Raw genomic sequence first — 15,888 nt, 5'->3', positions numbered from 1 at the left:
TATGGAGGAGCTTTATCTGACTACAGAAAAAACCCACATATCTTTGGGAGAAAAAGGTTATTGATCCCTTGGACAAAAGTATTTGCAGACACAAAATAAAAAAGAAAAACAACGCTCCCTCAGTTTTAAAATCATCTTAAATGATATATTTCAAAAGATATCCTAGGCATTACTACCTCTTAGTTAAAGGCAGAAGCATTTCTACATACAAAATATCCAGCAGCCTTCTAAAAACATAAGGTTAGAGGCTAAATAGCAGGAAACCATGTTTCTGGGACTTGAAAGGCAGTCATCTTGAAATTGAGTACAGCAAAACCAGTCACATAATGATGGAGTTAGCTTCAAGTATGAAACGCAGCCACTGAAACGTGATGTAATTAATTCTTGGGCTTGAGGAAATGTGTAGAGAGCCACTGTAACCTGCCCTGACACAAATGCACAGACAGGTGTCTCATTTCACCTACAGCAAAGAAATTATCCACGCTGCACCTACAAATAAATGAAAAGGCACAGAATTCATGTAGTCTGGATGGGTAAATTGCATTCACCACGGACAGCACTTAAAATTGGACATTTTCTATACCTGAAGCAATGAATTCACCATGCTACCTGAAATACTTCCTATCTAAGTATGGGGAATGCTATAATTACACTGTCTGAGTATCTAATGTAATGCAGCAGACCCCCAATTTTTAATGGCCCCAACTGTAAGAAAACATAAGAAGATAGAGAGGGAGAGAAAAAACCTCCGTCTTAAATTAAAGGTCTCATCAACTGCGAAAACTGAGCTTGCTAGGTAAGGTACAGAGGTCACTAGTTCAGAGTATATGTAAATTAATTTGAAAAGCACTTAGCACTACACTAGAATCAAACAAGTATATCTGTAATATTCAAGTTGTAAGGCTAAAGCTAGCATTAAAAACACAGTCTTTCCCACTTGGGACTTTAAACCCTTTTAGTAAAATCCTGTCTCAGCATCAAATATTCATTTTCTGAAGGCTGCTATCAGATGGTAATGGACACATGACCAAACCTGAACTGCTCACAGGGCTGGATGATGTTAGGTACCACTATTTTCATCAACGCTAAAACTGAAATTACCTCTAGGCTACAAGGCCTCTGGATCTGTCCCTTCAATTCTTTAGCAGCAAGGTTACAGGCAGTTGTAAAAAGCTTTGCTTAAAAAGCCAAGGAATATGTGACTTGTTTTGGATTCTTCCTTGCAGCATGCAAGTTCACCACACCAATTATCCCAGACACCCCTCCATCGCATCCATGTAGGACACGGGACAAGTAAGTTGAGCGTGCCTCTTAAATCTGCTAGGAAAATCTCCTGCTCTGTGGTTTAGAAGTACCTTGCAGAAAGATCTCAGTTACTGCTGCCTGCTTCCCTGGACTAGGAAGCATTCAAAAATTATTCATCCTGCTTATCTACAAGAGAGAAGACAGTATGCTTCTTGTCATTATTCCTCTATTTTGTCTTGGAGTGATCAGGCTACATATTTTGGGATAGAGTATATTTCCATCAGATGTACTCCCCCAGATGTCAGTGTGATGTTCATTTATGTGATACAGAACTCAGTCCATGAAATACAGAGTGAAAACCAGCAATGTTTCATACAGACATCAACAGGCATCACACAGTATAAATAAAGATCACTCTTACACTCTGTTGCTTAAGAACTAATCATTTAAGTGTAAAATCCACTCAATTATTTTGCTAATTTTTCTGTTACCCGTGACATCCACTGGAAATACAGATCATCTCAAAATGCACGCTCCTTTATTATTCTGAGATCAGAATGAAACAACGCAGCTTTTAGAGGCAAGTCCTATTGAGAAAGCTTTACATAGAGTTATCTGTCTGTTAATTATCAAAAAGAAAGGACTATTTTATGGAAAAGTAAAAGATATGCACATGGACATCAGAAACAAACTCATAAAAAAAAGTTATGACATTGCTCAAGTTAATTATTTGGCAAAGTTTCCATTATAGACTCACCGCTTGAGAAATGACAGCAAATCCATAAGCTAGCACACACCCCAGGTGCCCCAAAGGTTGAGCTTTGCTGCAGAGATCAGGGAGTTTGAAAGGGGCAGAGCAATGAATCATTAGCAGGGACTCTGCAGCTACCATCCTATGATACGTGTGGCTGTGAGCTGGCTAACGAAGATGGAGGACACAGTCCAACCGAGACTTTTTTTTTTTTGCAGAGCTGGATTTCTCTTGTATTGCCTGCCTTGAAGAGCATAATACAAGTTCAGACAAAGACCTCAGAGGCAAGGGGTAGTGCTGAAAGAGATTTTGAGATTCACGATGAGAAGGAGAGGATTTGCATAGCTTCAGTGGGTAACACAGGCCTCCTGAGGTTTTCATTCATGTCTAATAGTTATGAATAATGTTATTCAGGTGCACTTCTGACTCAGCATCTTTCTGCTGAATCTCGTCCCCTTTTTCTTCAGTTCACTTAATTTAGTTACTCAATGTTATTGTCATGTCCTCTTTCTTTTATGTAGAAACACAGACCGCGCAGCCTTCTATCATCAGTGTACTCTGAACACAGAATAGAAGAGCTGGTACTACAAGAGAAAGTAAAATTATCAACTGCATAAGCAAGTCCTTCCCCATAAACTTACCATTAAAATGCGTCTGTAGCTGTCTCTGTCGATGCCCCAGAGCTTGAGATCTGTCTTGGCCTTGACCGTGGCGGCCCGGGGTGTTCCATAGATCAATGCCAGTTCCCCGAAGCTGCCTCCTTCTCCGATGCTGGTGACCCACTCCCCGTTGACATAAACCTACCACAGCACAAGACAAAACAAGAAGCAAAACCAGTTTTTCCTCCTACTGCCAGTTACCTAAAAAGCTACTAGTAATTTCCTTTCTAATCGCCAAAGCTGGGGACACAGAAGGAAAACAAGAGCCTACAAGAGCCTAATAGTTTCCGCAGTCGGTCCCCAAAGAGGGCAACAACCCGCTCTGTGGACAGAATTTCAAGTCATCTTGCTTCAGTACAATGACTGTATTTACTCGCTGAGTTTTCAGCTCCTGTGGTTAACTGGCATTGTGTTTTCCCTCTTGTGTTCAAGGCTCAGACAGTCAACAAGCAGAACTGTCACAACTTTGGCTTTTTATTAACACTGTCAACTTGAAAGGAAAGAGATTTGTTGATATGTGTAATGAGGTTTGCTGAAAAGCACCATGGACACGAAATAAAAAAGTCAAAACAGGGAAACATCTTTTGAAAAGAAACACTTTTTTCTTCCCTAAGCCTAGTGCCTCCAACAACCATTTAAATATAACTATTGAGAGCTGTTGCTCCCTTAGAGAAGACTACTAAGTGCTTTGGACTTGAGAAGCTATATGCAGAATTATCCTTCGTGTTTAACATCAGCTCCACAGAAGCAATATTTGATCCACATCATATTTAGGTAACATATCCTCTCAAAACACAGTATGGATTGATACCACTATCATAGCATTTTTCCTGGATGACATCTAATCTGAGGAGAATTCCTACACTTGACTGCTATGTAAAACTTTCACTGGAGAAAGGGGGACTCATGCAGGTGCCTTCTGCTGGGCTGCATTTTCCTTGCTATTCATGGACAATACAGCTCCTGAGACATAATAGTGCATTCAAAGACTGGTATGGATTGTGTATTCTGCAGCTTGCTTGTAGGCTTGCTGCTATAAACCTACACAATAAACCCTTTTCATTCTGTTAATGTGTCTGTGAGCTTAGAGGGTAGGAAAGGCTGTGTGCATTTACCCAGTGCAGAATATATCCCAATCTGTTACAGACCAGTAACACCAGAAATCAACCAGAATGAATTTCATTTGTTTGGAAGCTCTGTAAAGAAAAATAATAAGAAGAAATATGCAGGTATTCTCATCTTAAGCAGGAAACTATGGCAAAGGAAAGACCATAACCTATTACCAATTAGTGAGTAACAGACCAGCAGTTTTTAAAAAATATACGAATTAGAGCTGTGTTCAAGCTGGGCATGAGAAAAGACAGTGACCAAAATAAATGAACTGTCAGTATTAATTTTACTTCCATCTTCATTTTACAATGAAAAGGTATATTACGAACTACAGCTGGAATCAATCCCAGTTTATCTTCCCAATATTCAGTTAAGATCCGATCCAGCTCCTACTGAGGTCAGTGAAACGCTGGTTCAGTAGGAGATGGAGGAGGCCACGGAGCAGCTCAGCTGATCAAGAGACCTCTTGGGTATCAGCTGAAAAGGAGCAGCATTAGCATCACTGCTGAACTCCAGGCAATGTTGGGGCTTGTGGTGTTCCTGGAGCATCTGAGGATTAAGAGGCTGAAATAAAGGGTAAAAATAATCCCAAGCAGACAGGTGGTGTCAAGAAAGAGCTCAAGCCACAAAAGCTGTCTGTAGCTTCATTTCTTCACCACAAGAGAATGAATGTCACGCAGGAGAATATCACACGAGAGAATAACAACAGCATTTCCTTTCAGACTTTTAAACTCACCGCAGAAAGAAAATCTCACAGAACATTGAATGTACTTTTGATTCTCCTCATAATGAAAAAAAATGAAAGCAAAAAGAGCTTTAAAAAAGCCAGGCAAGCCCAAGCCCTTTCCTGGTGAAACAAGCAGGTAATACTGTGGCTCCTGGATCTTTTTTTTTGTGAGAAAAGCAGGATAGAATTAGGATTCTGAAAGGCTTGTAACGTTCCTGAAAATTTTTAAACTCAATTAATCCATTGCAAAATTGTCCAGATGTGTATTTGAATGTAGGGATACCCTCTTTCTGTAGGGATTTTACCAGATGGATCCAGGGTTTGCTGAAGTAATTAATGATCTCAGTAAAGTCTCTGGGATGATGGGGAAAATCTAGCAATTTCAATGAGATTTGGACCACATCCTGAATGTCAACTGACATTGCATCCTTGACTTTTTCAGCACACAAAAAATACAAGTGTTTCTACATGCTCTTTTGTTGAAAAGCACAGGTTTTGTTATTGCAGAAGAGGTGGTATAGTAAAATTGATCGTTAATACAATGGTATTTTCCTTAAGGAACATAAACCAGGGTCTGATGTCTGAGTGGGAAATAAACTCATTCCAACATGTATTATTTTAAGCAGTAAAGTGAAATTCCTTTTAAAGCAGTATGCATGACATGACTGCAGCCTAGAGAGGGGAATTATGCTGGTAAAATTCAAGGTAGAGCAAGTGAAGGATGGGCATTTACTGCTGCACAGTTGTTATAAAGAGACACTACTACTAAACTGCTCTAAGATTTCTTTAATTTTGCTCTTACTGGACAAGACGTCCCAAAATGTATTCGACAGCTCACATGTAAACAGTTTACGCAAACAGCCATTCCTCCACCCTAAGGGCGTCAGTTTTTTTAAAGTACTCTGAGGTGAAACCAAATCACTGATCTGACAGTCTTTGGGCCCAGCATTGACTCCCCCAATAAAAATGCCATTTCCAGCATCAATCTCCAAAAGAAAAAACAGCTTGAGAATGACTTGTTTCCTAGGAGGAAAACCATTGCACTTCATTCTCTGCAAAGGCCTAAGTCAAAACCCAACTTTTGTCTTCACAATAGAATCATAGAATCATAGAATGTTTTGGGTTGGAAGGGACCCCTAGAGGTCATCCAGTCCAACCCCCCTGCAGGAGCAGGGGCACCGCTAACCAGATCAGGTTGCTCAGAGCCCCATCCAACCTGGCCTTGAATGTTCCCAGGGATGGGGCCTCCACCACCTCTCTGGGCAACCTGTTCCAGTGTTTCACCACCCTCATTGTAAAGAATTTCTTCCTTATATCTAGTCTAAACCTACCCTGGTTTAGTTTAAAACCATTACCCCTTGTCCTGACACAATGACATTGAAGTGCATTGATGGCACGTTACAAAGCCATTCTGCCCTTTACGGAGAGTTCAGCTCCACTACGAATCCCTTTAAAATAGATTTTTAAAAAAGAACTAGAAAGGAAAGTAGCTCTGTAAGGTGTGGGAAGTAAAGCTATTTTAGGTGCAGAACAGCTTATGAAAGCCAATGTTATATGGCAGCAGCTGAGATGATCTCCTTTATCCTAAAAAATGCTGGGCTGAGGTTTTGGCTCAGGCAGTTTTAGGCATTTGTGAGCTCTCACCAAAGTGGCAAGTACATAAGTGAATTGTTCCTAATTGTTACTTGACCTGCCGCTCACAGCTCCATAATAGCTAGAACTTTCTTCTTTCATGCAGCTGAAGAGGAATGTAGAACTGCAGATGCCCAAATATAATCAAGCCATCAGGACCACCTACTTTCCACAGATAAAAATTACTCCAAATTTTTATTGTTTTCCATTATGTAGTATGAGCATTGCAATTTTTGTGGGCTTGAAAACCACACAATTTGGCTCACTTTATTTTTTTTTTAGGAGGCAAATGGGAGAAATCTCCTGTGAACATCAGCAGTTCCCTTCTTCATTGGCTGCAATATACATATACGCTAACTGTGAGAGAAAATGCAGTGAGTCACACGAAGCTCAATGCAGCAGGAACGCATCCTGGCCTCGCTCACCTTCATGTTGTCTAGAGAAGCAGAAAGTAACCTTACCACAAGCAGAAATATCAACATTTTACATTGAAGGCAGCATATGAACATCCATCTCTGAGCTTCAGTGGAGCTTCATTACCTTTACTTCAATTTTGTATTGCTGATTTCAAATTAACTTTTAGCATTGTTTTTGCTGCCACTTTGTGATCTGTGTGGACAATCTAATTTGTTCCAGGCATTGCAAGTTTTAGATCTTAAATCCCCTCCCTTGGATCTGTTTGTAATAATTTGTGCTTTGGGTCTTCTCAAGCCCTAATATTTGTTATCCAAAAATGAAGATGAGGCTTATTTATTCTTGGAAAAATAAACAAGTCTTAGACATGAAAGATATTTATATGTGAGTAGTTTTCTCAAATAAAGCCAGTGCTTTATTTGTAGTATGAATGTGCTTTTCTTAAATATAAATATACAAAATTGGAGACTGCCTTGAGAATCCTTAAAAATTCAAGCTGAAAAAACTCTAAATTTTAAAATGTTCTGTTTCGAATTTCAAAACATTTCCTTCTGAAATTAGAAGGAACATTAATGATGGAAGAATTCGAACAAAAAGCAATCTATGAAATCTAACCATGAAATATAACTAGTTTTAAAATGCAACAGTATTCTCACATAAACCACCATGTAATATTCATCTTTGTACATACAAATGAGACAGTTTGTATATACAACTAAGGGCTTCAAGAAGATTTGACCTACAATCAAAAGATAAGATTATCTATTGTCCACAATATTCATGTATAGCTCCACATATAGATTTATACAGTAAAAACAGAACCTATTTAAGAAAAAATACTGAAAAGTTTTCATTTTGATTTTCACCAGACTGTAGTTTGGCTGCCGTTGTTTTACAAGAAGAAAACCTGAGAATGACTGTCGAGAAAGTTGCTGTGACACTAAATAGAATAGGAAGTTGTTGAGTCTAAAAAAAATAACGTGTTTTAAAAGGATAGTTGACGGTGCTTTTTAAAGTAAAAAATGTGAGGTTATAAGATTAAAATAATAAACAGGAAGTTATTTTTATATTTAGAAATATGGATTAGAGATTTTTGCAAGACACATACTTTAGCAGGTACTTTCAACATCTTTACTGGAAACTATAATTTAAGCTCCACCAGTGACTTTTTGGCATACATTCATATTTGTCTGAGCAGAAAAGCTTCCGGTAGACAACTGACCTTTAAGACTTCAAACCTCATGCCATCACCTATCTAGTGTAAACTTTATCCATCTGCAGGGCTGGGTCACAAGTTAACAATTCTCCTCAGCTCGGAACAGCTAAGGAAGGAGACTGTGACTGATAATGCTGTAACGTCCTTTCCCATCCAGTGCCTGCTTTGGTCAAAGTATACCTGGTTTGTGGTACCCAGTGTACGACAGGCAAAAACCCAGGTTCTCCAAGACCTACCTCCTTCTGATTTCTAAAAACTTTTCTTTTACATATGAAAATGTGAGCCCTTCTCCCTTGGCCCACAATCCACATTGAGTGCAATTGCCAGCTGAAGGCCATTGCATCTTCTTGGGTGTCTGTAGTAATACCAGGAAAGAAACATACAGACATTTTATTCTATGGATATGCCAACAGGGCTTGTTTATACCCTAAGAAAGTATAAGAGTTGAGGATAAAGTGTTACTATATTTAAAAATATTTTATTTTACTCCTAATTTGACTCAGATTATTTCTAAGGGAAAATATTAGAATGCTCTTCCTTACTCTTTGGGGTGCCTAAGCCAAAACTCTAATAGTAAATTACTTTTAAATGTTGGGGTTTCTTTAAACTCAAAACATCACACACTGGTTTTGCTATTTTGGCTTTGTTAGTTGGTTCTGTTTGGTTTTGGCTGCATGGCTGACAGATTGTATTTTTTTTTAGTTTTATCCTGACTTTCTTCCAGGGGATGGCAATTTTATGATGGCAGTTGTGACCTCCATTATGTGTATCTTTGCATGTGTATGGAAAACCTGGGTGTTTATCCGTTATGATGGTCTCAGAATAAATTGCCCCTTGAATCCACAGTCCTGGTATACTGGCCATTTCTGTGCAGATCAGGGAAATGATAAAAGCAGATAGCCTGGCCAGGGGTTAAAAGCCTCCATGCATATGCCAACACCAGCTGAACTAGGCAGAAAATGGTTTGAGGCTTTAAGTCTCGGGGTCAATTGTCTACTCTCCAAGTTGCTTTTTTTCTTGCAGAAGTGTGGAAGCATGCCAAAAAACTATCTGGCAAGGCTTAAATGAACCGCAGCTCGCTTACTAGCAGTCTGCATTTTCTTCAGACAATAAGGATTTGAGCACTGCTGCCCAGAAAGTAGAAGAGCCCTTTTCTGGGGAGCACTATATACGGTGTGAAGGCGCACACACCCACAGGGTCTGGGAGCTGCTGCCTTATACTGGAGCAAGTTACTCTGCACTAATTGCCCTGGTGCAGGCTTTACTCTGGGGGTGGGAAACGGGGTCCCCTCCCTGCAACTCCCCAGCAAAGGCAGTCACCACAGGTAACTTCTGCAGCTACCAGGCTGTAGTTCCAAGTTGCTCCTGGATGAGCAGATGTTTCTTGTGCCTTCCACAGTGTCTTGCAAAGCAATTCAGCGTGTGTTTTGGCGGAAGATATAAGAAAGGCTTAGGAAGGAGAGAGCACCCAGCTGAGGAGATGGGGACAGGAGCAGTAAGGTGCAGCAGGATGAAGGAAGGGGGATGCTGTTGCATGAGAGTTGGAGAGTTTTCCAAGACTTAGAGGGTCAAGAGCTTTGGCTGTCCCTGGAATGAGCTCAGTCCAAATGGCATCACTTAAGTCTTGTTAGGATGCATTTGTCCCACAGGTCATGTCAGAAAACTGTCCATACGTGTGTCTGAGAAGTGTCAGGATGACATTACTGTGGATCTGTCCATTTTGATCTGTCCTAGCAGCTATAGGCTGATTTTGGCAATTAGGAGAGTAGGGATTGAGAATGCTCATAAAAGCGAAGTTGCAACCTACCCAAAGAAACCCAGTTATTTAATTCATTCCTTAGAAAATCTGCTGTTGCAAGTCTCAAAGACACGGCAGGAAAAATGTATATTCTATATCATACATAATGGAGTGGAAGCCTGAAAACTACTCAGAATACAAAGAGAACTTCTGCCTTCAAGTCTAACAGCGTAAAACAAAGCTGTGCACTATGCCTTTCATTTAGCAAAACAGTGAGCCCCACTGAAGTCAACAGAATCGCTCACGTGCTTAAAGGCCCACCAGTGCTTAAATAGCTTGTCAAAGCAGAGATCTGGGATAAAATTTTCAAAAACACCTGTACAGCTTAAGAGCCTAGATGTACATTCTAAGATTCTATGATTCTTTGTAATTGCACTGCAGTGGCACTGAGGCCATTTAGCCACTATGGAAGTTTTTCAGATTTTACCCCAAGTCCTACCCCAGAAACCTCAAAGGCCCTTGAAATGTTCTAGGAAATATAACATTATTCTGCATAAGACTTTAATGAACTCAAGAAACCATCAATGAAAAATGATCCGGACACTTGTCTCTTTGTGGGCTATTTGTGGTCAAGATGAAAGAGCTTGAACTTTCCATGAAAAAACAAGGAGGACCTCTGATACACAAGTAACATGATGCAGTAAAGGTGCTTCTGAGTAGATGCCAGGATATACCTGGGACGGGAAATAAGATGCCATCTTACCCGACAGAGAATACAGCAACTGGTGCTCTAAACAAGCCCTTCTCAACGTTTGCAGAGCCGCGGCCACCTTGGCCATCAGTGGCAACCTCCAGTTACAGAAAATCCACAAACCACCTTTTTGTTACTACAAGCAGACACAAAGCTGGCTGGGCCCTGGACATTTTTTTTCCCCATTTTGTCACTGCTTTGAAAGAGCAATATGTGCATATGGAAGATTATTTTTTTTGCAATTACTTGCAAGGGTTTTGCAGACTCTTTTCTGATGTCATTCAGTCCCACAGTATCCCTGAGCCAAATGCTGAAGAAAGTTTTCCTAAAGGTTTTGAGCGAGGACAAATTAATTTTTAAGGAGGTTTAATCTATAACTTCAATATGTGCATTTGCGTATGTTTGTGTGTCTGATTCAAAGCCAGTGAACTCATCAAGCTCAGTATTGGGCCCTAACCAATTATTCTAAAACTAAATTTTAGCGCTATTCTATAAAAGTTGCTCTTTTATTTTCTGGCCCTGTGGATGTGGCAATGTTTGCTATTGAGAGGTATGCCTGATAGGAACAGTGAGTCAGACGGATTTCCTGAGGAGCAACTTCCAGAGGCAGAGGCAGCATGTGAGGTTTCTCAGTTCCCAACAATACCAATTAGATGGTCTCCTGACACAAACAGACTTCTAAAAAAAAAAACTTCCACTAAAATAACTGTATGTCTCCTGCCCAGATTTAAAATAAGTCACTTTTTTCTTTAAATACGCTAAACAAAATTCATCTGGGCATCTGAAGAGCAATGTTGCTAATGACCAAGCCTATCCTATCCAACAACCCTGGATATGTAAGATGTGTGTAGAAAACTCAGTCAAATGAGGAACTTGTAGCAAAACTGAAAAAGGGTGAGTTTCATACAGGATAAAAACGATAAGAGGTGAATAGATGACAATTTGCAAGGCAGGTTCAGAAAGAAGCTTCTGTTCAAAGACTTGCTGGTTAAACCACCGCATACTCCTGTAAACATTTTGTGGTCTAACAGATCACTTTTACACTTACAATAATCCTTGCTTTATTAATATGCTGCATTGTTCATATATTTGGACCTAATTTTAAAAGCAAATTAAGGTTTCTGAGATGAAACTTGCTGCCTCAGGCTGTATCTCAATTTGGGGAAAAAAAAAAACCAACACATGAGCTAAGTTAACTGATTAAAGAAAATATTTTCCTTATGGTTGATCTGAACCCTCGGGTGCATTCCAGCATGGTGGCCTGCTCTGCCAAAGACTGCACACCTCCAGGTGTGGTTAGGGTTCTAAAGATAATGTCATTTGCTTGGTTTTGATACCGTATTTTCCTGCTTGGAATGGACAAATAAGCTAGGATGTAAAACATGCCAATTATAAAATTATGCACAAATGACTTAACACAACAAAAGCAAAGTAATGAGACCAATCCTGTGAAATCTATTTCAGGAAGAAAGGAAACAGAACCACAGCACATGGCTGGATAGAGGTGTGTGCCAGAGCATACAATTTTATTATGTTGCTTCAAAGTAAAGATTACACTGTAAGAGTATACTTACATCCACCTCGCCTTGGTCAATCACGTAGAAGTTGTCTCCTTCATCACCTGGAAGCAAAATGCAAAAGGTGATTGTTTCCTGAAGGTCTGCTAAACTATTCAATAATTTCCTGTTTCCGTATTTAATCCTGTACATATTTGCACAGGTTTGTACACCAGACTACTTACAGAGAGGTTCATTTGCTGAAACATCCTTGCCTATTTGCCTTCATAAATCAAAATATCACTATGATTTCTTCCTATTAATATCTTTCAATTCCATTAATTTATCTCTTCTGATTGATTCAACACTTCATTTAGTGTAAACACGCAAGAGGCTTTAATACAGCCTGAGGGTAATGAAGTCCTCCCCAACACGCTGCAGGCACGCAGGTAAGTTGCCAAGTGCGATAACTACAATACAGCACAATGAGGTGTTGAATATTCCCAACAACCATAAAAATATTTTCCATCTCTAATTACTCTCAGCTAGCCTGTGCCACCCTTACGCATTCTGAGCTCTGCTTTACCTCCTGACTATCTTCAGGTAAGGAATGAACATTTCAATTTGAAATGCTGTTTATCTACATTTAACTGTAGCACTTTGAAACCCGGGAGATCTACCAGCATGGTTTTGTAGGAGATCTCTGTACATGTAGCAAAAGACCTGCATCCATGAACCTAAGATATAGCTGCACACTTAGAAGCTTTTGGAATATGGCTATTCTTCCCACTAAGAAAAGAGGGTGAAATCTCAAACTGAGAGATGTGAATTTTACAGTCTTTGCAAACATACAAGAGGAAAAACAAGGGGAAGAATTACCCTGTTGTATGACTGTTTCTCCTGCGATGTGTGTGACGGGGAACATGGCATCGAATATGTCACTGGTAAAGAAAAGAAACGTTTATTAATGCCTTATCTAGCCAGCAGACCTACCTTCATTGTTTCATTTAGCCTTCATTAACAGATTTTGCATAGAAAGAAAAGGAAAATGTTAGTTGTAACTGGAAAGTGAGCCCCTGCTTGGCAAGAAATCAAAATAACTAGTTTGGCACAAGCTGTGATTTAAAACTAAGTGAGACCGTGATTCAGTGCATGCTATTTTGAAAGAGCTCCTGAATTATATGCATATAGGCCACTTCTTATAGCACTGCACAAACTAGCCAGCTTGAGTATTTTATTGTCTGAGCAGCCAGACTTCAGGTTTTCAGCTGCGATCGGCATGTGTCACGGCAGCAATCGCTAGATGCCTAAACAGGAGCTCTCCTCTTTGGAACATCTGGCCTCGCATTTACAAGCAAAACCTGTTCCACAATACAGAGCACATTTGGAAAGGTAGATGGCTCTAAATTAATGTAGCATAAGAGCTGGCAAGAGATTGCACTCACAGTGCAGAAGAGGCCAAACTCTGAAAATCTTAGTGAGTTTCTTGTCAGAAGGGAATTTGACCAATGCTACAGAAACACCAAAGCTGCAGAAGAGCCTTGTGCTCGTTAATCATTGCTGAATTACACACCTTACTGTGGTCTCCAGCATACTGTCACATAGCCTTAAAAGGCCAGGCAGAGCAGTAAGGACGGGAACGCACCCTGCACCAACACTTTGGGCAACTTGCCTAAATCCAGTCCTTTGTTTATTGAGGGAGACAGCAGGCTCCCTGGAGCCAGGGCTTCCTTTCCCCACATCAGATTTTGGGGAACTTATTTTCAGAAGCATGAACCACACTGAGACGGGCACTCCCCACCTCTCTTCCCCTTCCTATGCATCAGTCTCAAGGGCTAAAGGAAATAGCTCCCCGACACAAACAAAAGGCAGCAAGGAGGGATTGTTAACTAGTCTCTTCCCTGGTCTGGTCTAGGAATGGTCCATCCAGGGACCACCAACAACAGTGGCGAGATGAAACACTTCAGCCTGAAATGCAGCAAAGTCCTCACAACTGTAACAGAGCACAAAAAGTGAAGAAACCTAAAATATTCATCAAAATAGCCAGAAGATCAGCAAACAAAACCACGCTACATTTCAATGCCTTATATGGGAAATGCATATTGTAAAATCCCATTATTAGCTTATTTCCTGTTCAACTGTTCCAGAATTTAGTCAGGCTCAGTTCTAGGAAATGTTTCACTCCCAAGTTCAAATTGGTCATGTCTTTCCTCTTCAGCAGCCAGTATGTTTTTGCTCAGTATTGCAGCTCTGCGTCAGCACCACTTGTAGGAGAACTGGGAGGTTTCAAAGCAGGCACCTCCTGCTGCTCCGCAGTACCTGCAAGGGATGCTTAGCCCAGGACCTATAATAAAATGATGTATTTTACCACTGGTGTTTCACCAGGCCCACCCTGTGCTATTCCTACTCCCATTCAGGAAATACCTCCACCACTGGTAAAAAGCCTGCTCAGAGGCTCTAAGGAGAAACCTCTTTCTCACCTCATTCTGAGCACCAACACAAAGATCCGTAATAAATTATTCTGAAAAGTATATGGACTGTATTCTTAAATCCACTACACTCATTTTTAATGATCTTAAAGGGGTTCAGCATTTCTCCAGTTTGAGGGACTTTGCTGGCAGGAAACAAGCATCTGCCTGGGGCAGGCTGCTGAGCTGGTCCCTGTGCCAACCCTCGGTGCCCCTCAGCCTAAAAGAAATGGGAACTGAGGTTCAGATGGGATGGGGGAAAGTACTGTGATGGTAGGTGCCAAACTGGAATGAATCAAAACGGAAAGTGATCGAAGGACCTTCTGTCAAAATGGCAAGCCTAACTGTTCTTCTGCAGCTCTGGGGCTTGGAAATTTGGTATGAGAGACGCTCGTTTGGCTCCCCGTGCTTTCCCCTTGGCTGTGCCTGGGCACCTCAGTGCCTTAGAAACTGTCCGACCAGAGGAAAAGGCACTCCACCTGGCAAAGATGAGTCTTCAATGCGATACATCCAAAAATAGACAAAACACTGTGAATATCAATAACCAAACCAAAATGTGACTGTTTGAATAAACTTGGAAACTTTTTTTTTAGAATACAAATACAGAGGAAATAACTACCCGCAATTTCAGCCTTTCATCTTTGTTTTAAGGCTGTATTTTATTTATAACTTAACAACTGACTGTACAAACAGTGCCCAATAAATTATGTATAGCATGCACCCTTCTCCAAAATGTTCCACATCTCATTTCTGCACCACCTTTTAGTTTTACCAAAAAACCTTTTTAAAACTCACAAACTTTGAGCTGACAGCGTAATGAACCCAAAGTCTATTAGCAGCAACGGCAGTTTAATGCTAATATTCTGCTGTCTAGAATATTAGTGTATTCTAGCACTGCATGCACAATGTGTTGCAGCAAAGTCTCCATCTTATTAGACCAAGACTTGGATTTTTAAAGAGACCTTTGAAGGACAGGTCATCAAACATTAGCCTAAAACACATCTAAACACACAGGCACACAAGGTACTCGTGATGATGTTGATTTACATTTCCAAAGTAGAACAAGGGCATATCTTGATAAAAAAATGCAAGTGACCAATAATGTCATGACTGTCACTGGAAACACGTCATCATGTTTCTTTTCTGCTCGGGAACTATTGTTCTCAATTGATATGGTTAGGCCAAGATCTCTCACAGTGATTAATGAGTCGTAATGTTTCTGCTTTTGGATGCTCAATTTGAGATTCATTAGACAGACTCGGATCTCAGATTATATGGATCAGCAGGCAGCCTCAAAGTTTCTCAACCTACAAGTCTGGCAGCCAAAAACTGGGACATTCAGAACACCACCAAAGAAAACTACCCTTCTGGAAATTATCATCTCCTGAAGTACCAAATGCTCAAGGTCCCTGTTTGAAACGTGGCTTTTAATTTAATTCAGACTAAGTGTAGAATCTGTTTTGAAATTTTTCTTATTGCCTTTATTTGCAGTGTCTGAAATAAAGACAAAAAAGTCCCACGGATCAACATGTCAAAATACTTTGAAAACTTGAAAAATTTGTTCCTGACTTAAGCCAAAATCTGAAACTACAATAAGCAGACATATTTTCCACCTCCCCAGTAAACATCCTATGCTGCATACGCAGTTTCAGCCATGTGTCCTCGGTCTGTACTATGTAGG

The 15,888-nt window shown here is 40.3% G+C and overlaps 1 protein-coding gene across 1 annotated transcript in view; it reads right to left on the bottom strand.

The window, feature by feature from the left end:
- The window catches only part of PRKAR1B (protein kinase cAMP-dependent type I regulatory subunit beta), a 100,772-nt gene that overhangs the window by 30,041 nt on the left and 54,843 nt on the right, over nt 1–15,888 (bottom strand). The window contains exons 4-6 of the mRNA XM_009641824.2: nt 12,619–12,680; nt 11,818–11,864; nt 2,638–2,796 (exon numbers count right to left, since the gene is read on the bottom strand). Of these exons, the coding sequence (XP_009640119.1) occupies nt 2,638–2,796; nt 11,818–11,864; nt 12,619–12,680 (268 nt within the window). The remainder of the gene's footprint in view (nt 1–2,637; nt 2,797–11,817; nt 11,865–12,618; nt 12,681–15,888) is intronic.

Source organism: Egretta garzetta, unplaced genomic scaffold, assembly GCF_000687185.1.
Source record: "Egretta garzetta isolate BGI_Z169 unplaced genomic scaffold, ASM68718v1 scaffold57, whole genome shotgun sequence".
Lineage (NCBI taxonomy): Eukaryota > Metazoa > Chordata > Aves > Pelecaniformes > Ardeidae > Egretta > Egretta garzetta.
Note: the sequence above shows the minus strand (reverse complement) of the source record. Positions and strands in the feature narration are given on the sequence as shown.